Genomic DNA, 27160 nt, shown 5'->3' with positions numbered 1-27160 from the left:
TATAGGGACCAATTCTCACTATTAACTAGTTGCTTATTAGCATGCCTATTATTAACATATTAGCTGTTTATAAAGCACATATTCTGCATGACCATATTCTATATCTCTAATCTTACCCAATACCTAAACTTGACAACTACCTAACTAACTATTAATAAGCAGCAAATTAAGAGTTTATTGAGGCAAAAGTTGTAGTTAAAGGCTTATTAATAGTGTGAATTGGACTTTAAAATAAAGTGTGTCCATTCTTCCTGGTTCTTTCCTAGTCTAGAGGAGTACGCTAAACCAGGAGGTAGATATCTATTCTCTTACTGTTGTCAGTTTCAGTTGTAATGGAGAAGACTTTTTCTCTAAGCCAAAAATGCCAGATCTCAGTTACCAAGATGTCCTGGAGTCTCTCCAATATTTTCTAGTTCATAAACATTATCCCTTTCTTTGGTTTGGTGAACCATTGGATATCCCAGCAATGGATGACGGGAGACGGTGAAGCACAATTATATGGAAAGTAGACCATTTAAGACTTTGTTGATTTATATATCAACAGTAAATCCAGGCCATTGTAGACACAGACCAGCACCCTCATTCCACCCAGTTCAACAAATCTGGCTGTCTACAAGCGCTCTCTACAACTGAGGATGCCCTGGAACCACACATTCAGTCCCAGGTATGTCCTTTTAACTTCATTGGAAAAAGTAATTGTTTCATATCAGTTACATCTCTTTGTAGAATATCTTCTGAAAGCTGTGGCTCCAAATGAAACTTATTTTGTAAACCTCTAGACATCGAGACTAGCCCATGTTTAGTAACCTTATTTACTCAAGGCTATCCTGGATTCCAGACAGTGTCAAATGTTCTATCTAGTAGACTCGAATGGCTACAGTCTTCGGGAATGTTCCCGAGAGGTTTAGGTATTACAGATCCATCCATAATACTGGATTTCCACTATAATCACAAAATTCCCTTTCTGCTGAACCACTATTAAGAGCAAGGAGGTGGAGGTTAGGGCACTTGTACATGGTGAGGCTTGTAATCCTCCCTAATGCCAGAGGTGTATCAGTCTTAATGGTCATATGGCCGTTCCTATAATTGTGACCCTGCTTTAGTCGATGTCTCCGAATATGACTCTTAATTCTACTGCAGTCGAAAACATTGTACTTTATTTATACCCTTTACACCATTACACCATTCATTAGGGTAATACGATGCTCATTATGGTCTCCAAAGTAGGAGCCACCTGCATTCACTGATCAATTAAGTGATGTTCTATTTACATAAAATCTTCCTGAGAATTATTGTTACAATCTGTACTCTCAATACACAAGAAAGTCCATGTGAGCCCTCCTTTTGGCACTGACAAGAATTTGACTGAAGAGCGATATTTTAAACAACATTTAGTGATCTGCTCTGTCTAGTCTCCTTCTTTTGTGAAAACAGAACAAAGAAATCCCCTCTGTAGTGAATTCAGTGGGAAAATGTTTTATTAATTGCCATATGCCTATTGATTCCTCTTTCAAGCCTATTCTTTTGTTCTTCCTTTCTGGTGGCAGCAGAAGGATCTGTAAGTTATGTGGAGTGTCAAAGGTGTCCTTTTGATGTAGATGACAGGCCCCATGCTAAGTAACACCTGTGCCGGGTCTGGGCTTGTCTGCTCAGGTCTATTTGCATCTGAACTGCCGGACAGATCAACCCATCAGACAAAACTAATTGAGCCCAGAGAGGCATAGCTTTGGTCATTGTTTCTTATCTAGGACATCTCGAGTGTGGGGATATGTGTCGTAGTTTTCAGACTTGATAGTTAATCCACACACATACAGTTCTTTGTTTTATGTGCAGTAGATGTTTATTTCTATTTATCTCTTTATCTTATCTTTCAAACTCTCTTAGTATCCTTTAGATAATGGTATACTGTTCAGCAGAAGGTGCAGCTATCAGCAGGGAAGCCAGCATCAGCGAGTACCAAAAACCACAAATGCCGTGTACCTTATAGTGGACCCCCTCGTTGCCGCCCATGGCACTTGGTACCTACTGTGTGATCTTCAGTAGAAGAGGGTGGTATATTCACCACCCCCATTGACAGACTAGCAACACGGCACAGCTAGACGCTCAAAATGCCAAGGGTTAGAAGGTACAACACACAATACACAAAAGAGGGCCTCAAATTGAAAAGACGCAGAGGCAAACATAAACGGTGACCTATCATTATTTCTCAAAGGCCTGCCTTTCAGACGGACTCAAGAAATGTCTCTCTGGTTATATTTGCACCCTTCAAATTGCCTTGCCCTAAAACCTTGATGGTTTGAACAGTGCAGCCGCATATTCATTATGATAGATGTCTACCTCGCCTCATTCTGAATTTATAAGCTTTAAAAACTCCCATGACATACTGACGCCTCTGCTTAGAACAGGTGGTACATTATTAAAAACTCCACACTTCTTTGGTTGTCTTTGATATTCCTCATCTCATCAAGGATTCACTTTTTAGATGTAAATACCAGGAGTCGAGGGAGCTGTTACTAGGTAACACCCACACGCTCTTGCTGTCACTTTAAATTTTTTAAAACAGACAGATGTGAAAAGCGGAATAAAAGGGAAGAGCTGCGAACTGTCCTTCCCATGGCAGGTGTCCACTAGCTATGCAGATGGAATCAGTTGGAAGCCAAATGTATAATAGATTGTGATCAGTTGCCACTCAAGAAGATGGTAAACTGCCAAACTCTGCATTTATTCACACTCTTAGATAACAATGCAGGTAGCAGCTTTTAAATACATCTCCTGACCGGCATTATGCAATAATATTATTTTGTGCAGCAACTAGTAGTGTAACTAATTACTAATAGTTACCATCCATAAAACAGCTAGTTACAGTACTTAGATAATTTTGGGGCCTCAACCCCTTTGAAGTCCAACAATCCAATAACTCCTAGATTTATTTTCATAATTTTCATGACTCTTGGACACATGAAGTCACCGGAGCAGCAGGCAAGCTTGGAATATGGAAAAGCTTACATTTAGCCAATGTAAATATTGCCATTACAATGATTTTAAGAGAAGTAAAGATGATCTGAACACCAATGTGTAAGTTGTGGCATTACTCTACTCTGGCATTACATGACTTGCCCACCAACGTCACTCTGATCCCGATATAAACTGTATTACTATAATTAAAAATCTTTTTACAAAACGAAACATTTCATAAAGAACTTATGCTGTATATTTTGATAAATTGCGTCATGAAATATAATCGTATGCGGTTAACAGAAAATATAGCTACAGTTAGCTTCAAGCTATGACAATTAATGAGGTTAATACAACACTTAAAAGTCACTATTATCATTGGTTTTACTTTATTTTAAGGTGCCCTTGTTACAGTGCAATTATACATTTAAGTACTGAGTAATATTAATTAACTACATGTACTCACTATATGGTTAGGGTTTGGTTTAGGTTTACGTGCTTGTAATTATGCATCATTTTTTGGGTAAGATATGCAATTACAACAACTGCGGGGCTTGAAGGAAAAAGTAATGTAACTAGTAGTGTAACTAATTATTGTTGCCAGAAGGTAATTTTTTTGGAGTAATGAGCCCAACATTGTTGCTGGCACCTCTTCTTTGGTTTGCTTTTATCAGCAGCTTTTGTTTCCTTATAGTCTCTCCCAAGATGATGGTTTAGAAAACCATTAATGGATAATTCAGCAAAAAAAAGAGAAAGAAATTCCTGTCACATTTACTTATCTTTATTTCTTTCCAAACCTGCATGTCTTCTGGGGAATGCAAAGAAAAGTATTATCTTTATCTGTGTTTCACTAAGAATTGTCATCTCTTCAAGATGTTTTATGTGTATATTTGATGTTCCATCTATATAATGTGTGATTTATAGTGCATGTTGGCATCTTCTCAGTGGCTCAGGCGACTGCAGGGCAAGATCTCTGGTGTATGAGCGAGTAGCGGGTTACTGGAAAAACAGTGGTGTGATAACATATGTCACTGCCAGATCCTGGAGAGAGTTGGATGGAGGGGCATCATAGGGGGTATGTTTGTGATAATAGTGTATGTTTGTGATGTGATGTCGCCAAACACCGAAAATGTTCACTGCAGGTTGAGTCCGCGATTAGTATGTGGATTGCTGGAGGTGACACATCAGAACACTAGGATGCAGTTGGTACAGATTAGGGGCAGTTGAGATGGATTATTGGGGTGAAAAATGACTCCGAGATGGAATTATGGGAAGGCTGGCTGGCAAAGAACAGATCCTGACAGCTGTTGGTCCTCGAGCTTCTCTCAGCAGGAGATACTCGCAGACATGACCGCAGACGCCTACCGCAACAACAGCCAACAGGCGGAAATATTATCCTACACACAAACAGACAAGAAAAAATGACTTCACAATATTTTAGTTATATGTGGAGCAGTTACAAAATAGAGATGAACAGTAATACACCAAAGTTATTTATTTTATTTTTTTAACCGAAACACCAAACTGAAATGGTTAATTTGACCCAAAATCTAAAATAAATTTTCAGTAACTAATTTGGGTAACTGAACTTAAATTCAGGGTGTCATGCTCAAAGGTGATAAACCAGGCATAGTAAAGTTCTCTGGCAATGAGCCGCCTCTCGATATATTTTAGCTGAACAAAATGTGCATATTGCTACTCTGTAGCATGGGTTTTGTCCACGGTGGAGTGCATCCACATTGCTGACATATTTACTTGCTGTAGCTTAGGTGTGAATGAAATAGACACTGGTATGCGTCAAAACGCGTCATCGGAGAAGAGCTAACTCGTTCAGTCAATGATTTTGGCTAAAACCAGCAATTCTTCTTTGTTCCCCCCTGAATGTTTGTGGTTGCCAGAATGTTGGTGTATTACTAGAGATGAAGTTATTGAAGACAATATAGAGAGCGTCTATTTTATTTTATCATAGAGAGCTATTTTAAGTTGGACAAGTAAGCAATAAACTTAGCAATGTGTTAAAACCCCTCAAAACTCCTTAGCATACAAATAGCAATGCCTGGAAAACATCCTAGATTTGTGGCAGCAATTTTTGCACAGGTAAAAACTATACATATTTTTATTTATTTTTTATTTATTTTTTGGAGTCATATCTACTTTATAAGTAGTTCTCATTAAGACTGGCTTTTAACAAAACATTAGCATAAAACATTTCAGGAGTGTTCCCAAATGTCACATTTTCAGTTGTACATGGCATATGTGACCCTGGACCACAAAACCAGTTATAGGCCTATGGGTAAATTGTTTGAAATTGAGAGCTGAATATATCAGCTTTCCGTCGATGTATGGTTTGTTAGGATCGGACAATATTTGGCCGAGATACAACTATTTGAAAATCTGGAATCTGAGGGTGCAAAAAAAAAAAAAAGTAAATATTGAGAAAAACGCATTTAAAGTTGTCCAAATGAAGTCCTTAGCAATGCATATTACTAATCAAAAATTAAGTTTTGATATATTTACAGTAGGAAATGTACAAAATATCTTCATGGAACATGATCTTTACTTAATATCCTAATGATTTTTGTCATAAAAGAGAAAATGTATTGTAGGCCATTGCTACAAATATACCTGTGCTACTTAAGATTGTTTTTGTGGTCCAGGGTCACATATGCGTTTTATCTAAATATATTTACTCGCAAATTTCCATATAAAACATAAACTTGATGAATCTGATGGTTTCTTTAGGAGACCTTTCTCTCACACAGGGTCCTCGATCCAAAGCCAGTCTTTGAGGTTGCCAGATCCTTGTTTTCCATCGAGGTTTATAAGGGTAGAGGTGACAGGGCTGCTTTCTGCAATTCCTATGTTTTCATGCATGCGGTATCTGGCAAAGTTGTCACGAGCTTGGCAACATCACTCTGACGGCTTCCAAACGCTTTTTGATTATTAATTCATCGCGGTTTCCTGCCTGGTTTGTTTGCTAAGTAGTCTCCCTATGTGACTATAACTTGAATCGAGATGTTTGGAAAAGGCTGTCTCCATTCAGTAATAATTCATCTATCCATTGCCTATAAGTAAAAAAGAAAAATTGTTATAATAAAAACAGCTGGGCTGATATTAAAATGGATGAGCCGCTGCTGGTAATACCTGCAACCTCAAATATATGTAAAACTTTTATCCGCAGTATTTACAACAAATCACCTAAAGCGCTTTCAGAATAGATCAAAATGTAATCATATATTTGTGTCTTTCCATTTCAGATGAAGGGATCCATTCACTAGCGCAGTCTCGCTTTCCGAGCCATTATTCAACTACAAAGCAAACCATATTCATCATTGTGTTTTAATCACATCAAAAAGAAATATAGCGCTACCCCAGGGTGCTGGCAGGAGTATGGAGTCCTCCATGATGTTATTGTTTCCAGCACTGCCAAACAATCTCAAAAATTGACTTAGAATAAATGTATTTTTAATATGATAACTCAACCCTTGTGAATACAGAGGCACTCTGTCAATTGTTCTTGCTGAATGCGTTGCTTTACAGATGTAATGCGGGAGTGCTTGTGATATAGCGATATTAAACCTGCGAGCGCTGCCTTTCAAACTTTGTTCCGGCTTTCCGGATAACATTCTCTTTCCTTCAGCTTAACTAAATGCTCTAACAGATGAGATGAATGCATTGGTTTACAAAGTCAGCGCGTTACTGCAAATGCTTCGTGTGTTCCTCGCGGTGTTAAGATGCGCGCTAATCAGATCTCGGATGCACTTTTCGTGCACTTTATATTAATGTGATTTCAGCTCAGTGCTGTTTAAAGAATATACCTGCACCTACATGAAATAATGCAATCAGACAGAAAAGAAGACATGAGCTGATTATGAGTAGAATAGACTGGGGCTAGTTGTCTCACAATGGGATGTTGTCAAAAATGCATACATCTAAGTAACTGGAAGATTCAAAACTCCAATTACGCTTGTTTTTCTGTAGTGCGTTTGTAAACACCTAGTTCAAAAGTGCATAAATTCGAGTACATTTTGTCAGTTTTGTCCTCCAAACATCATCATATCATAAAATCCCAACGTTGTATTTTTTATGATAGCTGCTGGGTAAAGAAGTGAACACAATAAGAACTATACAAGAGAAAAGGTTGAGTATTTTTCATAAACCTCAGATTGGGGCAGTTTGTCACAATTTTATGAAGGTGGATAACATGCTTTGCATCTTTAAACCTATTTATTACAGTTTATGTTGGCCAAAACTATGATTTGATCCTTTTCTTCATTTTTTGGATTTCTCTAATGAAATATTTTCTTTCTTAATCAGTTTATTGTTTACATCTAATGGCTGATTCCCATTGTGACAATTTACTCCAAAAAGTGTGATGATGACATGCTTTAACATTGATTAAATTAACTTCATTTTCCTTGGAAATCAACCATTTTCAATGACAATCGATACTTAAAGGTATGTACATGCCAATGCAGATTTTACCTTGAGAAATATTGAATGGAGTTAGTGTGACAACTAGCCCCGACCTCCCTTGCACACTTTTCATTCTATTGTAGGCAATTCTAACTGTTTTTCAGTTATTAACCTGCTGGACACAGGCCATTATAATGCTCGGCTCAATTCACTTCACAAATCATCAGAATTGGTATTCCTTCCCATCACAATAAACAAGGCGTATTGTTTTCTGTCTCCAGGTGTACTAAATTATTCACAGTCTTTCATGTAAATAACCAAACGAGCCTTGGCATCCAAAGACAATGCGAGGTGGCATGTCTTAATTAGCCAATCATCCGTCAGCACACAATTATCCGTGCGTCAGGCGCTCTTATTGAATGTGGCGTGCGACGACAGCGGGCTTGTGTTTCGTTTGTGGCTTTGTGGCGAGCGATGCACGTTATTTGCGCGGCGAGGACTGCAGTTGCTAAGGGACGCCGAGGCTCCTAATGATCCTTTCAATTAAAGAGGAGCCCTGAGGCTGTAGCACAGCTGTCTGTTTAAAACGCCTCCTCTCTTAATGCCCGCCTGAGCCTGCTCAGCATGCGGGAGTGTTTAAGTCAATATTATTTTAGAGACTACCTCCCATCTATTATTAAGTAAATTGAGCCATCAGCGTCTTTGGCCGTTTTGAACCCTAAATGAAATCTATTTGCCAAAGGCCTGGAGGACTGTCAGTGTGTAATGCAATAATACACTGGATGGCGTGCTTGTTAGGAGAATGAGTAATAACTGCACAAATAATTCACCCTTAAATCGGAAGATCAGTCGTTCTCGACTGGATTTGCTTTGGAACCCAGATTTTACATTAGATTACAAGAAGAACCTTGAACATCCATGGAGCCTTTTCTTTGCACAAAAGGGGAAAAAATGCTCTTTGAATTGTTCAAATGTTCTTCAAATTCTTAAAAAAAGGTTATTTCAAAAACTGTTAGCTAAAAAAAGCTTCTTTGTTGAACACAGAATGGTTCTTCGGTATCAAAAACCTAATTTTGCAAGCTTTTAATCTTTACGAGTGTCAAACCAAAAATGTTTATGTACAAAAGGAGAAAAAAATAAATAAAATCCTTAAAATGAAACATTGAGATGTACTGTACAGACCCAACAAAATGCAGAATTGTTTGCATGACATAAGCTCAATTTTCTAAATTAATACATTTTGACAATGTTTGTCTTTTGAATTTTGAGGGTTTCATGTTCTTAACAATTCATATAAAATACATTTTCTCAACACAAACCATGTTTATTGTAATTGCGAGTGATTTTAATGACCCCCCCACCTCAACTGTCTTAAATCCCATGTGCATCATTTGACTAGCTTTTACCAAATGACAGATGAATTTGATTGGAAAGTGCAGCATTGACAACACAGGAAAATATGGGACTCATTCATAGCCTAACTATTCACAGTTGGCCAGTTGCATTTACATTCATATTAGCATTTTTTGGTCGCTTCTGTTTGATATCAGAACAGTTCTGCGACCACCCACCAGCTGAGAACCACTAATTTACATTATAAGAGAAAAGCTTCAGATTAATAAAAAGAAACAAATTTCCAATGCATTATCAAATGTAGAACATTTAATAAATGTCAGCCAGGCAAAGTTAAGAAAACTGTTTCTAAACAACTGATTTGAAATTCTGTAGTTTAACTGCAGAGTGAAGTAGGCAAGTGTCAATATGAACAACCCGGCTCTCAATGACCCACAATTTGGCTCGTGCTGTCTGGCTCATCAGCGGCCTGTTAATGCCTTCTCACCATGCAGGAAAACACTCCCTCAGACCCCATCGATCTGCTCCAAATCAATGCTTTTAAAAGCCTTACATAGCCTTTAGTTAAGAGCAAAAGCGTGCATGCTTGAAAACGGCCCACCTATATTGATTAGGGTGTGGAATGAAGAGTGGATGAGCTTTTCACACATTTTCTCTCACTCTAAATGAACTGTCCACAATTCATAGACTGAAACATACAGTGTGATAGAAAATGTTATCAATGCAGCTTTTTTGGTTGCTATTTGAGTCATAATGGTATAAGAATGTGTCATCTTGGTTACATTTTTGACAGGAAATTTGATCCACAAACTAGGTTTGAAGTCATTGGATTTAATTGTCCCTAATGTATAGTATCAGATTTTGAAACCTTGCCATTTGAAAAAAAGGAAATATATATGAAATATCGTTAAAATTACAGAAAGCAATATGTTGTCTCTTTATAAGAGGTTCAACATTTATGCATTAAAGCATATTTAACAGCTGGCAATAACAGAACTAGAGGAAAGATATTTTGGAACGAATGTATCAGCTGCATTCAGAACCCATTTTACAGCAATTACTAGTGATATTTTGTGTTTACACGTCTAGAAAAGAGACAGAACGAAAACTCATCTCTAGCAGCCCCAAAACCCCCTTGTAAAGCAATAAAAAGATAAAATGACTGCGTTGAATGTGACATTGGTCACAAGATGATTGGATAGTTTGGATAGTTTCGCCAGAGCTTCTTCAGTTACAAAGCTTTGAATTCAGTGAATTGTGAAATAGCATTGCGCCGAGTATAAATATATACCCGAACTTAGAATTTACTGGAGGGATTAGAGAGCTTTTCAAGTCCTTGCAGCCTCTTTTCATGGTTTTGTGTACAAAAACGTTGTATTACCCCTGTAAGCCAAGGGGCCTGAGTCGCTTCTCTGATGTTTGTTGATGTCGGACTCCGCTATTTGAGCAGAAATGGGGAATCTGTGGTAATCCTGTCTTTCTTGCAAAGAGTTTACTAAATTTTGAATTTACACGTTTAATACCTTTTAAAATGCTCTTTGAACATTTTTAGCCCCTCGCTGTTTCCGCATCACAGGAAAAAAGCAACACACATTTCATGAGAAGATGCTTTATGGAGCATAAATTTAATATCTCCTCCACTTAAGAGTACTGTCCCATAATCCCCCTGCAATAAATGTTGACTTGTGCTATTTAAATTTACAATTTATCCACCGTATTATGCCCAGGAGGCGAGTTTTACAGCTATTGAGTGTGAGTCCATGTAGGTGTAGCACAGTTGTGAGCAAATCAGGAAGGCACTGCACACCATTCTGCAAAGAACAGATGATAGAATAATCCATAATGTGTCAAAATACATGTAAAGAATATCTTGGATGCAATAACATTGCAAATACTAAATTTTCTTGACTGATGTCTTCAGACCAGGGAGAGAATTTCCTGATGCCAACCCTAATATAGTTCCTCTTCGAGCATATAAAACTCTCAATTCTCACATATCTGTTTCAACATTTCTTAATAAAATGGGTGAGATTTATGTATATATATATATATATATATATTTTTTTTAAAGTTTAACATGTGCATAATTTACTATCCACAACAAAACCACTGATTCTAGAATATGCATTGCCAAATTTGCTTGAAAATCCAAAATGGTCCAAGTACAGCAAAAAAATGGCACAGATGATCAATATGAGTGAAGATCCGTTCAAACAAGGACAATCGAAATAATTTTAACAGCTGATAGGAATTACAAAAAAAAAAAAAGTTTTAAATTAGTGCTTTGGCCTCTTGCACAAATATCTCACAATAAACAATAGATATGTCAAGAAAAGAATGTTTCCCTTTTAAGTAGTATAAAAAAGTTTTATGCTTCGTGGAAAGTTCAGAAAGAGTGTGCCATTCGTCCTACAGATGATAAATAGAAACATTAAATATTCGCCCTCTTGTGCTCGAAGGTGAGTTCTCTGCACATCTCCAGAGTCAGTTTGCTGTCTCTCGCTCTGTGTAACACAGCCTGATTAATTCCGCTCAGATGCGCCGGGTTTGAACCGTTCAGGTTTCCGAAAGCGCCATAGTTCGTGAAGCCCGCATAGAAAGGAGCTGTGTAGTATAAGTGTCTGGGGGGAAAGGGGCACTGCGCTGGTGACCCGGCGGGCGATAACGCCCCTGATGGCTGTGACGCTTCGTCACTCCTCTTATCCGACGTAGCGATTTCGGCCAGAGACCAGAGTTTGGGTTTGGGGGTCGGGTTTGCGGAATGAATGACAGATGTGGGTTTGCAGTTCTCGCGGAGGGGCTTCTCGGTTTCTCTCAGCTCGTCTCGGGGAGAGGAGGTCGTGGGCACCGGAGACTCCGTCCGATGCTCCTCTTCGTCTCCGCAGTCGATGATGACAGTATCCGCCGCGTCCTGGTCTTCCGCGCGGCTTTCTGTGCAGTCATCGACAACTGCGATCAAACGACAAGAGGCTTATTAGTGTTAGAAAAGCCTGTTAGAAACAGACAGATAGCATGGAATATATGCCTACAACATTTGTAAATGAGAAAAAAAGATTCTATAATATATAGGCTATATAAATACTACGTAACAATGACGCTCTTTTTCTCTCAATCTATCAGAAAAGACAATAGCTAGAATAAATGTGAGAAGCTAAAGGTTTGTGGGAACTTGATTGTAAAAAAAAAAAAAAACCTTTTCTTTTAAAATATTGTTGTTGTTTTGTTATGTGTGTCCCTAAATCAAAGGCAATATGGTGTAACCAAGACACTGGGGTTATTTTGTTATCATGTGACATAAAAAATATAAAACAGTAAATTATATTTTACAGAGGACCTCTACAGACCCTCATGACGGGGTGGCAAGGTCATTATTTATTCATTTGTTTACAAAAAGAAAAGAAAAACGTTTTTTTTTTTTTTTTTTTTAATAGGCTACTTTTTTCATGAAAAGGATCTAAACCCTTTGGAAGCTTATTAATATTCATACCTCAAAAGCTCATGAATTGTATAACTATTAGCCTATTATTATTGTTATTATTATTGAACATAATATTGAACATGATAAGTTGTATGCATTGTGCAATAATGCTATTGCATTAGTTAACCACAAAATATTTCACCTTTTTGCCATCTGATAGTATTTAACATTTGTTCAAACTTATATTTATTTAAAATAAAAATGTTAATACAATATAAGAAATATAATAGCAACGCAACCACGCGCATGACATAACAAGGGAGAAAAATGAGCACCTAAATCTTTGGTCGTCTGTGTTGTTTCGGCTCTTTTGAGCGGCTCATCGTCCTCATCATTTTTCTCTAAATCAATGCTGTCTTCCTCATCTTCATCCTCGCTCCGGTTCCGTGGCGTCCAAGTCATTTTATTCTCTTTTTTCAGTCTTCTGCGGGCGTTGGCGAACCAGGTGGACACCTGAGTGAGGGTCATCTTGGTGATGATGGCCAGCATGATTTTTTCTCCTTTGGTGGGGTACGGGTTTTTCCGGTGTTCGCTGAGCCAGGCCTTCAGGGTGGCGGTGGCATCTCGTGTGGCGTTCTTCCGGTAAGCGGGGTCTCCAAACGGGTACGGGCCCAGGGGACCAGCATACGGATGATAGCCTATAGAGCCAGTCATGCCTGGAGAAGGGTCATATGGGGAGCCCTGGGCAATGAATTAATAAAGATTACAATTTAGGGGGAAAAGCACAGCAAACTATCTGTTTTCCATGAGGATCCGTTGGTTTTTCTTAACCGTTTCCATTGCTTAGGCTACTGTTAAACATTGTCAGGGTACTTCTGAAATATTTCGTTATTAACTCTGTATTATAATAATAGCCTAATAGTAAACTTTAATCACAGTCAAAATATTCGATGTATATTGATCTGATGAATTTTATATGAAAGCTCACCACACAGAGACACGCACAAATATAAGTATTCGTAAGTCAAATTAAATAAAAATGAATATTCTGAACAAAAGAATGTAAATTCCGCGATTACAGAACACTATTCGTTATCTATATTTTAAATTGGTTATGTTCACTACGTTTCTTGATAATTTATGTTATCGCTAAGCTTAACACAAATGTAATCGATTTCATATATTTTGACAAATGTTTCATAGCCTATATTTGGCAAATTATATTTCTTAAAGCTATTCACTTAGGCTTCAAGAAAACACTACATTTTGTAGTGCAATAGCCTACAGGAAAACAAAATATAATAGCGATAACAATACAAAGTTCCTGTGGGCACTGGCATGCTGGCGATCATGATGTCATAATATAATAATCATAATAAACCTCCAGACTGCTCAAGAATAAATAAACCTTGGGCTTTATTATGAATGAAACTCACCCCATATGAAGTGAAGGGGGCTGTGGATTCGGGACTGTACTGGAGTGAGTTGAAGGCTGTGGTGTTTGTGAAGGCTGTGGACGCGTACGGGGCGAAAGCAGATCCGCTAGAGGACCGTCCCAGATCATCCGTCCGCGGTCCGGTGATCGCGCTGGAGCCGTACGGAGGACACGAGTACAGAGACAGCGACGACTGGTACAAGTATCCTTGAGGAAACGCCATGACCAGACTACCGCTACAGTCTCCTCACGAGCCCAAGAGTCAACGCACTCATCCTAGGTGCCATCGAAGGAGAAATCGAAGATTCAAAGCTGATCAACTCCCGATATTAGGAAATTAAACGAGGTCGCTCGCATGACCGGTGTCTTCGGTAAATTGGGTAGAAGAGTATCTCGAGTTCCGCGAGCTTCCTCAAGGAGAGTGAAAGAAGAGCTCAAGCTGAGTTTTCCATCTCTCTCTCTCTCTCTCTCTCACTCTCTCTCCCACACACACACACACACACACACATTCTTTTTAGCGCCCACTCAATTTCTCAAGTTATCCTCTTCATTTGGTCTTGACATAAGAGCCGTTCACACACGACGCGTTGCGTTCGGTCTTTTTTTAAATGTTTAGTGCACACCTTGTGTCGAGTCTGCCCCCCCCCCCCCCCAAACATCTCTTACTACGAGCGCTGAATTTTTAAGATGTACTGTCTAGTTAAAAACAATAGTGCACCTTTAGTCGTTTTTTTAATCCTCTAAGTAAATGTGAGATAGACTTTGTTTTAGCCTATTTGATAGTTGACACATGCTGTTTTTAGTATGCCATAAAATTCACCTCGTAAAATTCGGTCTAGAGAGTCTGCTGGTGTATTTGTAGTTTTGAACGGTTTTTGAACTAGTCCTGTGTGAACTGGTCACATATTATTTTATTTTTTTTTTTTAACGGCCTCAAATCTGTTGTGTTCCTATTGCATTGAGTCGGACTGTTTTTGGGCGCGAGGATTTCGTGTGAACAGAGCGCTTTTAATTCTGATTGTTTATTTTAATATAACATGACATAATATTAACATAATATACATAGCCTATTTAGCCTGTTATAATTCATATTGTTACAAGGAGTTTCAAAAGGATGCTTTACTGCTATTTTAGATTGTTTTACGATTGTTCCAGTTTTAGTAGCCTATAGGCTATATGAGAGAAAATATAAATAAAATCAATAATCCCTTTAGAAGTCATATTTCTTTTGAATATGCATTGCGCATTTATTCAGCGCTCCAAATGCGAACCGCACTGGAGGGTTCCACGCGCCATACTGCACTGATTCTAAAAGTTTATTTTATGGAGTTCTGCGTTGCGGAGCGTTGCGTGTTTGTTGCGTCGCGTCGCTGGAGGACGCAGGTGAGTTAATCCTCTGAGCGCCGAGATCCGCGGCTCTGACATGACGCGCTCAGGAATCCCTGCACTATTAAACATGACTTCTGCGAATCACACTGAAGCAGAGCGGGAATGTTACGACCTCTCGACTGCAGATGGAGGAGCACATGATACTCACACTACACACGAGCGACACGACACGCAGCCTGGTGCAGGTAAAGAGAGCAGGTGCCCATATACAAACTCTTTGTACGCGAGCACCTGAGCGTGTAGGCAGGCTAGGTTATTACATTAAAGATGCTCGCCTAAACTATTTATCTAGACATCTCTTATCTCTTTAACAAAACATAAAAGTATCGCTTGAATTCCTTGAACAATTTAAACATGCAGAGAGGTGACTAATCTCATTTGCGAGCTCTATTAATAGACTTAAGTGCTTGCTTAATGCAGCATGACTCTATGCGAGAAGTGTATCTGAAGTCTATATATAAAGCAGGTGTTCTCGATTTATACATCAAACCTTTAGCCCAGTATAACCACATAGTTGCACTTTCAAAGAGGATAATGCATTAGGCTTATTTAATATAATCCTTGAAACAGTGTGTTGATGCACTACTCTTTTATATCTATAATGCATCATATCTGTGGAAGAAATTAGTCATGATAACAAAAGATTTGTGTGTATACGACATTATGCATTTGTTAGTTACAGGCTTCACGAAAAGCATTGCCAATGTAGATTTTCACATTTTGTCTATAGACACCTGTTGTCCGTTGGGACATTTCAACATTTTATTATCTTTAGGTGTGTTTATCATAGTTTTATTTGTTGAGTTCTGATTTGTTCCCTTGAGCATTGTAACGAGTATATTGATTTGTGGTTTTTAATCTAGATGCTGGTTTCATGGATCAAGAAGGACCTGTATTTTCAGTCAAGGAAAAGGTAGTTGTAAAGCTCAGTAGACACAAAAAGTGATAATAAACATGCTTTGCATTCAACGAAGATATGTGCTGGTGTGCAATATGTAATTATATGCAAATTTGCACTGTTAAAATGATGAATAGCACAACAAGCCGCTCTTTCCAACACCCCAACCCATGTCTAAAGTTTGTTTTGGTCCGAGAGCAGCCCCAATCCTTTTCAATAGCTGATAAACCTCTAAAATGAGATCTTCATTAGCTTATTAATCATTTGAAACGTCTCGTCCCAAAAAGTGTTATACATAAAATGCAGAGAAACATGATTTAAGGTTTAAGTACCATAATTTCCTGAAAGTAAACGGTCAGGAAAAAGGTCAGGAAATGTAAAAAGTCCATTTTAAAAGTTAAAAGTCCAAAATAATATTTAATATGAGAGAATCACCTTTACTACATTGGGTTAAACCAACAAAAGTCACAGATCAGATCAGATCAGGTGGAAATAGCTGCACATTTTCACTTTTTACAGTCTATAATCGTTTGTCTCGGAAGATTATACTTTTATTTTGAAAGAGTCAATAACTCCAACTACTAAATGAACATTGATTGACGATAACGGTGCATGAATAATGTTCTCTTTCCACAAAACGTTATCAGATTTGATGCATCACAGTCAGTTTTATGGTGATATGACTTCATTATACAGTTGCTTTGCTCATAAAGACGGATCCAGTCGGTTGCATTTATGCTGTTTGCTCGCTTACATTCCTCTCAGGAATGTGGATAAATTTAGTGCTTTCTACACTCAGTAAAATTGTTTGTCCTAACACAATGAGATATCTACGGTTAAGCTAGAAAAAGAAGTGATAACAGCTGTGATGTGAGTAAACCTGTCCCTGCAGTCACTGGAGTAATTGGTGGCCGTTTTAACCAAACATCGCTCGATTGTGTTATTTATATCCGTGTTTACCAATTGCTTGTTTATACAGAATTCCTTTCTGCAGTCTTCAGGGAATTCCTCAGCTTAACTGAGCTTTAATGCAAAGATTAGTCCTGGCCCGCTTGTTTCTATTTGCCCTGCAGTTTTACGTTTATCCTGTAAGGTAGTTCTTGTTTGTGAATTCGTGTCGTTTCCTCTTTGGTGTCCTTTTGCCACTCCTTGCTGAATGAAGCCTTGTCCCATGCTGTGTTTTGACCCCAGGTGGATCCTGTGGCTTTGAGCCTCGTAGTATTCAGACTCTGTTGTGGATATCACATGTCAGTAGATGGAAATGGACACACCAAAGCTAGAAGTGGATTAGCTAAAGCAGCTGCAGGGTGAACATTGTGGCACATTTTTTCAGAGGCTTGTCATAGTGGTATAACAACGGGTCTGATTTCCCCGTTTGTTGCCTGCTGTTATAATAAACTTTACAGAACATTAATGAAGTTGTTTTTAGCTAAAATGTGTTCTGTGCTTAAAGGAATGTTCTGGGCTTAGTACAAGTCGAGCTCTGTGGATGTCTGTGACATACTGTCGATCAGTGTTGGGGGTAACGCATTACAAGTAACGGGAGTTACGTAATCAGATTATTTTTTTCAAGTAACTAGTAAAGTAATGCATTACTTTTTAATTTACAAGAAAACACCTTTACAAAAAAGTAACACCAGTTACTTTGTTTTCTCATTTATTGACTGACAAGTCTCCTGTCCCCATGTTGAGAGAAATGAGAAGTACAGAGGCGTTGTGTGCGCTGTGTGAATGAATTAAAACAGATTTGAAACAGTGAATTACTGCAGTTAAACCTGAAATAATTAAATATGTTAAATAGCACAAATGTATCTAATCCCATTATTGTTAAAAAAATGTCTTTGATGCTGACCTTTGATGATCCAGTTCAACCATACTAATGAGCAAAAAATTACTTTAGATAAACTAACAATTGTGCTTCATTGTTTTTTTAATTGCTGAAGAGTGTTGAACCTTCTACTCCTGCAATTTACTTTTCTTCAGCCTGAGGTTTATTCATTACAATTTTTGGTTTGAAAAGGTTTTTACATTTGCTATAAATAGAACTTTTTATATGAAAAACAAACAATCAAGCCCTGCTCATATTTAAAAATTAACGTAAAAGTAACGTAACACATTACTTTCCATAAAAAGTAACTAAGTAATGCAATTAGTTACATTTTTAGGGAGTAACGCAATATTGTAATGCATTACTTTTAAAAGTAACTTTCCCAACACTGCTGTCGATTACTTGTTTGTCATATTAGTTTGTAAAAACAAGCACAGCTTACACTTACAGTGGGAGTCTATGGGGCGAGGCATTCAGTTTTAAAGCAGAAATGTGCAGCTATTTTTTTTTTTTATAATTATTATTAGTTAAATTGATCTTGCAATTGAACTACTTTTCTGTGCAGATGAATATCAGTAATTCCTAGTCTTCTTTTGAGCATTGTGCAAAAAGTTAAGAGATTTTGTTTGTTTGCTTGTTTATTTCTTGATTTGTTTTTGGGATTTATTTTGCTTTTGTGTTTTTATTTTAATTTTTTGTGTGTTTTGTTTTGGGACTTAGTTTCTGTTCTGTTTTGTTTTGTGTCTTGTTTTGTTATGTTTTGTTTTGGGGTTGTTTTTTTGTTGTGTTTTGGTTTTGTATAGTTGTTGTGTTTTTTTATTTAATTTAGTTTTTTGTGTGTTTTGCTTTGGGGCTTTTTTTTGGGGTGGGGTGGGGGTTGTTTTGGTTTTGTTTTGGGTTTTGCTGTTTTGTTGTTGATTTTTATTTTGATTTTTGAATTTTGTTTTGTTGTTGTGTGATATTATTTTTTTAGGTTTTGGTATTGTGTGTGTGAGTTCTGTTTTGTTTTGTTGTTTTGTGATTTGTGTGCGTGTGGGTGTTGTTTTGAGTTTTTTTTTTTGTGTGTGTGTGTTTTGCTTTTGGGTTGTTTTGTTGTTTTTATTTGATGATGGGAGATTGTTTTATGTTTACAGAAGGACATCTTTTAACTTTCATTCTGGTTTTCTTCTATAATCAAAATAAAGCCACTCAAAGTAATGTTTAGTCTACATTTCGTTCAGCTAGATCCAAAAAGCCTGTTGTTGCAATACCGAATCTTCAGCTTAATTAGATTGCTGTAAAGTTTAACAGTGGAATGACTTCATCACTCAAGTATTCGGAAACATCAAATGCTTTACATTTTCTGCAGTCCAAGACGAATCAGCCATTGTCCAGAGAGAGCCGAAGTACAAGTGGCCACATGCACACAAGTGTTTCTTAATTAATTGCAAATGGCTTGGATTACACATCCGACCATTATGTATAGGAAAACAATTCCTTGCCAGTTACCAATCCATGTGTAATGAATACCCATTGGAGCTGACTGTTTAAACCGACTTGAATGGGGGGACATTTTACTGAGACATTCTTGTCTAATGAAAGACATGACATGCCAGTGGAAATGGAGGCAAGAACAGCTGTGACATGTGGAAAGCTGGGATATTTTAATGTGACGTCTTATTGAAGGGAGCTTCACCACTTGTCTGATTGATTTCTGCTTTCTGGCATTATAGGAAAAAGATAACACAGTTTGGATGAGGATTTTGTTTGGATATGCAAGTAAAAATGTAGTTCACTTTTTACAAAAAAGAAAATCATTACAAGCTTTCACATGATGTGTAGCACTGAAATATACATGGCCACCACTGAGGTCTTAATGAACATGAGCACTGCTATAAATGACACAAAGCCCGCTGGGATTTCTCTTTCCAAATGAAGTGTAGTGGAGGTTGAGTATGGACTGAAGTCTGACAGATGAACTGTGCTTAATGGCCACTTCCAGAGAGGTCTCATCTCCACTGGGCCGTGTACGCACATCAGCAGGTGACTAAAACAGCCACTGCTCTTGTCAAACTGTCACATTACAGCCTAATGAAGAGTAATCATGCCAGAGTTGAGTGAAATGTTATTCCTCAGCTAAAGGGTATTTGTGCTTGTCAACCCGTTTTAGATTAGCACAAAAAACGGCACATGATGCAGTTACGGTGAAGATAAGAGGAAGTTAGTGCGGTAATGTTTGTTTAATGATGGCTTGGTGTGACTTGAGCAATAAATATGCCAGAATGGGTAACAGAGTTGCATATTTAGATTAAATTAAGCTATCACTCAGGTTTGTAAATATTGATAATCATTTATTTATTGAATATGTCAAGATTTTATGGAATGTTTATTTATTTATTTATTTATTAATAGGATACACATCAAGTTTATGGTAATTTTATTAATTAATTAATGGGACAAAATTAGGACTGTGTTTGATTTTACTTGTTAGATACACTGAAGTGGGACAAAACTAAATCACAATTTATAAATACATATTGTAAATGTGTTTAAAACTAGTTAACTTTATGTTTGATTATATAGCACATTTAATAGTTCTTTTTATAAAGAATATTGGATTTTATTGCTTTCAGAAGTAATAGAACAGCATATTGAACATTATGCATGAAATGTCCCGTTGTTTTAAGAGATGGACCTGACACTTTAAAATAAAATAATAAATGAGATATTTCATGTTTTATGATTCATAAATAAGCATCTAACAGCTGCATTTATGCAATATTGTGCCATGCAAGTATTCAATTGAAATGGTAAAACCGCTAAATAAATAAAATATTTATATATTTCCTTATAAATATTTGTATAAATGCAAAATACAAAGTAAAATATATGTCCAATGTATTGTTTGTTAATATAATGTATTCATTTTTTTTAATTCTTCATCTTGATATATATATATATATATATATATATATATATATATTACCAAGGTTATTAAAAAAAAAAATTATATATATATATATATTTATTATTTTATTTATTTATTTATTTTTTTCAATAACCTTGGTAATTAGTGCTCTTTTTGATCTGACCGTTATTCTCTTTCACTGATGTAACCTGTTGCCCAGTGATTTATGATATGAAAATAAAGCATATTGACATTTAATTATCATATAATGTAATTATTTTTCAATGAATTGACATATCTGCAAATGTATTATAAATATGGTCTGCTTTTTGTTTGTTTGTTTTGTTTTCAGGAGTCTGATTTTTTGGCTCATGAGTTCATATCTTCATCGCACACTTCAGGATCAGACCAGCACATTTGCGAGGGGTTCAAATATCTCACTCAAGAGGGACTAGAACCAGACGTCAAGACCACTGCACCAAAACCAGCTCAGGCCTTCACCGATGAGTCCACGGCCGGTCAAAGTCAAGATCAGGGGCTGGATCCCACTGTGAAACTCCAAGAACCAGAACCTGAACAGATCCTGGAGGACAAGAGGTCTGATCAGGAGGACCTAAAGCGAGATGATGAGAGTTTCATGACACAGAGAAGCTGTGAATATGATCCAGAGGAAGGGATGCCAGCCTTGGTGGTCACCCAACCTGAAGAGGTGAGTGGAGACCAGAACATTTCATCACGCCATGTCTTTCAAAACCAATATGACTTTTTTTGTTTCTTCTGTGGAATACAAAAAGAAACGTTTAGCAGAATGTCCAAGTTGCTTTTTACCATACAATGAAAGTCAGTGGTGACCGCAACCAGTGTTGCGGAAAGTTACTTTTAAATGTAATGCAATACAATACAGAATAGAACAGAATAAAATATACTTTATTGTCCCATTTCTGGGAAATTCGTCTTGGACTCCATGACATGGCCAGTACACAATACAACTCACATAACACAGTACAACAATCAATAATTTACACATAACAAATACATTAAAAAGCTACAATATTCCAAACAACCACTTCCTCTTTGCAATTCTCTTTTCAATAATTTCACCTCAGTTGGCACAAAATAATTTTTGTAGTGATTTGATTTACATATCAAAATCCTTAAGTATCTTCCTGAGGGTAACATGTTAAAATTCTCATATACAATATGTGTATCATTGGCAACAATTTTCTTAGCTTGTCTTAAAACAGATACCTTGTACATCTCCTGAATTTTTAAAGCGGTATGTACAAGTCGAGCAAGTTTCAATTTTGATTGAACAGTCAGATTTCCATACCATGCTGTGATACCATATCTTATCAAACTCTCAAAAAATTAAATCCTCTGATTTACCCCGAATACTTTTAAACTTCACAAAAAACATAACCTCTGCTGCAGTCTAGAACACAGACTGTTGATGTGAGAAGACCAATTTGTCCAAATAAACACCCAAGTATTTATGAGATGAAACCTGTTCAATTAATTTTCCATGTATCGTTACAGGACTATGATCCTCTACAGATCTAGGATCGAAGATCATTTCAACAGTCAATATTGCGTTACTCCTTAAAAAAAGTAACTAATTACGTTACTTAGTTACTTTTTATGGAAAGTAATGTGTTACATTACTTTTGAGTTACTTTTTAAATCTGGGCAGGGTTTGCTTGTTTGTTTTTAATATAAAAATGTATTATTTTACAAATGTAAAAGCACTTTTTCAACAAAAGTGAAATGAATACGCCTCAGGCTGAAGGAAATGTAAATTCACATCTGTACAGTATCGCAGCTCAAACAAATCACACGAAGAATATGACGAATGAGAAGAAAGTTTAACACTATTCAGCAATAACAAAAATTAAACACAAATGTGTCGTTTTTGCTTGTTAGTATGGATGAATTGGATCATCGAAGGTCAGTAGCAAAGATATTGGTTAATAAAATGAGATTAAATACATAAATTATATTGGTCTTATTTAACATATTTAATTATTGCAGGTTTGTACAATATTCTGAGTTGTTTATTTGCAAGTAAGATGAGTAAATACATGTTCATATTTAGTCTAGAAGTAACATCATGTTCACACACAACGCTCTGCACTTACTGATTTCTCTCAACGTGGCAGCACGAGAGCTGTCAGTCAATACATGGGAAACAAAGTTACTGGTGTTACTTATTTGAAAAAAAAGTAACTCAGATATTTCCTTCTAAATTAAAAAAAGTAATGTGTTACTTTACTAGTTACTTAAAGTAATCTGTTTACGTAACTCACGTTACGTTTACCCCCAACACTTAAATTTCAATCTATTTCAACACAAATCAATTAATCAACCACTGAGACCTCAATTTGTAATAACAATGGAACATTATTCTTACTTATAAAACACAAACATTACGAAATCAAAATACTTATATTATTCTGATCCGATAATTATATCAATCTAACTTGGACGGATCACCACACCAAAATGCAATGCTTTAAACAAAAGACTGTATTTAATAGATGACTTCTATTTTGTATTTATTTCTGTGATTAGTATTCATGCAAGCTGACTGCTTTGTGTGCAACTTGAGTGTGTTTTTCTCAGTCTCTTTGTTCTGCTATATGTGTACAGTAGAGTCTCGCTCTCACATACAGTCTTTGTTCTTTGTGTAAATGTTATCTCTGATCATGCGCTGCTCTGCATCCCTTACACATTTTGTTCATCACAGATGTTTTTCTTCTCACAAATGAAACAGTTCTCTTGATAAGGTCTACATTTCTTTCATTTAATGTATGCAAATTATTAATTTACTTCTTAGATGGGTGCTGGTTTTACAGCTGTTGTCGTATCAATATTTCACTGAGACAACTGAAAGTTCACTGAATGTCGTAGTGAAAAGCTTTGAAACTTTGTTTAGAATAAGAAAACAAATATAAAGGTGCATTTGTAATTTCTACTAACAAGACAGGACTGTAAACCAAAAATATTATTTATGACAGGATTCCCATCCCTTCACTTCAGCTCTTTCCAAGCAGTTAAAAATTAAGATTAAATCAAAATTATGCTTTGTTATTTTTTGTTCTTTAAATTCTTAATGACATTTTAGTAACCCAATGGAAATAAATCTCTGGTATTGTTCACTTGGGGGTCACACTTGTATTGTTCGCGGTCAAAACTGACCAAACACCCGAAATATAACTTTTTTCATTTTCAGTAAAATCAATGTGATACATTTTTGTTCCATAATGTGTGTATATATATAGAGAGAGAGAGAGAGAGAGAGATTAGATTTTTTTTTTTTTGATTTGAAATGTTAGTTTTTGCATTAATTTTACTACATTCAAACCTGAACACAGAGAAAGGCATTTTGTTACACATAACATCACAATTCAACAAAAATGTAACAAAAATGAACAGGAATGCTTTATCAGAGATTAATCAATCTGATTTTAACCTCTTATTTGAGTTTTCTGGCTCAATTTTGCCATATTGTTACAGCCATATTGTGTGTGTATAATAGTGTGTTCTGTGTGTGCGTCTGTGAGTGTGTGTTTGAGTGTGTGTGTGTGTGTGTGTGTCGGTTTTGTACTCTTGATGTTTTAGTGTGTAACCCCTTCCTTCGTGTCTGTGTTTTGACTGGATTTTTGTACACAAAAAAAATTATCTGTATTTTCGTATTTTTGCGTATTTCCCATTCAGTTCCAATGGCGGTCATTTCTGACCGCGAACAACACAAGTGTGACTAATTTTTTTTTACGGCCATTTAGCATTTTATAATCAAGTCCACAATTGTTTTTTTTTTGGTGGTCACATAGCGACTGCCATAAAAGTCATCAAGTTTCGTACCATTCCGATAAGCGATTTTTAACAATTCAAATTCATTTTTTTTCCCGGTCTAAAATGACCGAACAGCACCAGAGGGTTAAGACTTAATTGTGTTTACATAGTTTAGCTATCTTGGATATCTTGATTGATTGATTGATTGATTGATTGATTGATTGCAAAAAAAAAGAAAAAAAAAAGAAAGAAATGAATCCAAAACAACACATTTCTGATCTTATTTTGAACATTATTTTGCACATCCTTTCAGATTTTTGTATCAAAATCTATTACTAAAATGTCATTACTTGCTATGGGGCTCTAATAACTTTGATCCAAAAATGAAAATTTTATTATTTACTCACCTCAAGTTGTTCCAAAACCTGCTTTTTTTTTTTTTTCTTCTTTTTTGCAGAACACAAAAGAAGTTCTTTTGAAGAACTAACCATTGACCTCTATTTTATCGGAACAAACAAACAAACAAACAAACAAACAAACAAACAGACAGACAAACAAATAAATCTGAGTGTAATTTCTTCACCACAAACAAGACAGAATTGGAAACCAAAAAATTAAACATTATTGTGCATATTCTTCCAAATGTCTGCATCAAAATATCTTACCAAAATGTAATAACTTGATCTGCCTCTCTAATAACTTCCACAAAAACAATGAAAATTCTATAATTTACTCACCCTCATGTCATTCCAAACCAGCATGCACTTTTTGTGGAGCACAAACAGAACGCAAAAAGAGATATTATGAAGAACACTGGGAGTCAACCAACACTGAATACTATTGACTTCTGTTGTATGAACAAAAAAAGTCATAGCATAGAATTTAAAATAAAAAATTATAACAACTATTGCGCTCATTATTCCAAATGTTGGTGTAAAAATCTATTACCAAAATGTAAAAAAAAAAAAAAAAAGAAACACTGAGACATTTCTCAAAATATCTTATTTTATGCACTGCAGAAGAGTCATATATATTTGTAATAACAAGAGGGAGAGTACATAATAACAGAATCCCTTTCATTTCGTGACGAAAGTGACGTCATGAATTTCCCTTATTTCTCAACCCTTCCTGCCAACCACTCCACTCCATTCTGCTAAGTATAGACCACTCTTGACAATCCAATCCAATCAAATCTCAAATGGATCAAATCCCACTGTTAAATTTTCAGTAGTGACCTCTGTAACAATAATACCTCAATAATGCGGTATTATAATGTGTCATTTTTTGGTTTTGTTGCATACATTTTTTTTTCTCCTTCAGCACAAACAATATGCATTTGTGGAGCAGTACTTGATGGGTGCGTTTGTTCAGACACACACCTGTTAGTGTGGACGTGTGTGCGTGCGGCGCAGTAATGATATCGGCTGTGCAGGACTAGATTGATGGCTCGGCTGGATGGGCTGCACACTCTAAAGTGCCCCTGGGGGAGCCAATAGATAAATCAGTTTAAGCCCTGGACCCCATTTAAAAAGGCTTTGGCAGGTTAATGTGATATCCACTCCAATACATTATAGCAGCCTCTCATTCAGGTAAATAGGCACTTACTCTGGCCTGACCCACACTCTCTGCTATCCAATTGTGTTTATTTCATTAGCTCATCCGTACAGAGTTTCCAATGACACAGGATTTCAATTGATCCTGGGCTGAAGATGATGGCTGGCATCAGGTGGCTGTGATGTGTTTAGGAAGTAGAAGGTGTCTGATGTGCTGTGACTTATGGGTGACGCTCAAGTGGCTCTGTACTGGGGCGGATGGATTTGGATCGGGACGGTCTGTAGGTCAGGATTTATCGGGGCATTCCTGTGGGTGACTGCCAAGTGTTCAAAGACTGTTTACAATCTTAATCATTGATAAAATGGCCTTTAGCGCCTAGCCACCAGCCTAGACAACATTTTTAGGCATTATGGCCAGTATTGGGGGTAACACGAGTTATCAGATTACTTTTTTTTTTTTTTTAATAAAGTAACGCATTACTTTTTTAATTTGCAAGAAGATATCTGAATTAAGGTCCTTGCACACTAAGTCCAAAATTTTTGTATGCGTTTTTCGTATTCGTCATCCTTTCCTATCAAAATGCTTGCTATGGAGGCAAAAACGCAGAAAATCGACACAACGTGAGGTCGTATTTATTTTTTAACATGTAAAAATTTCGTACTCAGTGTGCTATGGCCTTTACTTTTTCAAATAAGTAACGCAAGTTACTTTGTTTTCCCATTTATTGACTGACAGCTCTCCAGTCCCCATGTTGAGGCTTAATAATTTTGGTGTCAAAGGGCTTTTACATTTTCCAAAAATATAACTTTTTATTTTAAAAATCAAGCAAGCCCAGCCCTGATGAGAAAAAAGTAACGCAAAAAGTAACACATTACTTTCCATAAAAAGTAACTAAGTAACACAATCGGTTACTTTTTTTTAGGTGGTAACTCAATATTGTAATGCATTACTTTTAAAAGTAACTTACCCCAACACTGATTATGGCTGTGCTCCTGATTCAAAGTGCATGTTATGCTGCATTATACTGTACCTCATTATGGCCCACAAATTAATTCAGACAAATTTGCGAAATGTTTCATCCAAGATTGCAGATGGGGACAAGAGAAATGTCAATTTCAGCTGCATTATTCAGAATTTTAAAAAAAAATGATAGATATATTTTTAATTATTAATATTTTTATTTTGTTTTCACACATTTTGTGTTTATGTATTTTATAACACAGAATCCTTATATT

The 27160-nt window shown here is 36.5% G+C and overlaps 2 protein-coding genes across 4 annotated transcripts in view; one reads left to right on the top strand and one right to left on the bottom strand.

The window, feature by feature from the left end:
* Positions 1–10845: 10845 nt before the first annotated feature.
* On the bottom strand, positions 10846–14038 carry irx5b (iroquois homeobox 5b). Its single transcript, XM_058767143.1, has 3 exons — positions 13579–14038; positions 12478–12883; positions 10846–11673 (listed from the first exon to the last, which is right to left on the bottom strand). The coding sequence occupies exons 1-3, from the start codon at positions 13798–13800 to the stop codon at positions 11156–11158; spliced, it is 1146 nt and encodes a 381-aa protein (XP_058623126.1). The 5' UTR covers positions 13801–14038; the 3' UTR covers positions 10846–11155.
* A 549-nt stretch (positions 14039–14587) lies between these two features.
* The window catches only part of LOC131534311 (uncharacterized), an 87636-nt gene continuing 75063 nt past the window's right edge, over positions 14588–27160 (top strand). For all 3 annotated transcript variants that reach the window (XM_058767140.1, XM_058767139.1, XM_058767141.1), the window contains exons 1-3: positions 14588–15151; positions 15830–15879; positions 20932–21288. In XM_058767140.1, the coding sequence (XP_058623123.1) occupies positions 15001–15151; positions 15830–15879; positions 20932–21288 (558 nt within the window). In that variant the 5' untranslated portion in view covers positions 14588–15000. The remainder of the gene's footprint in view (positions 15152–15829; positions 15880–20931; positions 21289–27160) is intronic.

This window comes from Onychostoma macrolepis, chromosome 25 (assembly GCF_012432095.1).
Source record: "Onychostoma macrolepis isolate SWU-2019 chromosome 25, ASM1243209v1, whole genome shotgun sequence".
NCBI lineage: Eukaryota > Metazoa > Chordata > Actinopteri > Cypriniformes > Cyprinidae > Onychostoma > Onychostoma macrolepis.
The sequence above is the reverse complement of the archived record's forward strand: the minus strand, read 5'-3'. Positions and strand labels throughout refer to the sequence as shown.

Excerpts from the sequence above, each read along its gene's own strand:
- irx5b (XM_058767143.1), bottom strand. The coding sequence starts at position 13,800 with ATGGCGTTTCCTCAAGGATACTTGTACCAGTCGTCGCTGTCTCTGTAC. Across the intron at positions 12,884-13,578 it reads CCCCCTTCACTTCATATGGG|GGCTCCCCATATGACCCTTC; the intron begins GTGAGTTTCATT and ends TTCATTGCCCAG. Across the intron at positions 11,674-12,477 it reads ACAGACGACCAAAGATTTAG|TTGTCGATGACTGCACAGAA; the intron begins GTGCTCATTTTT and ends GTTTGATCGCAG.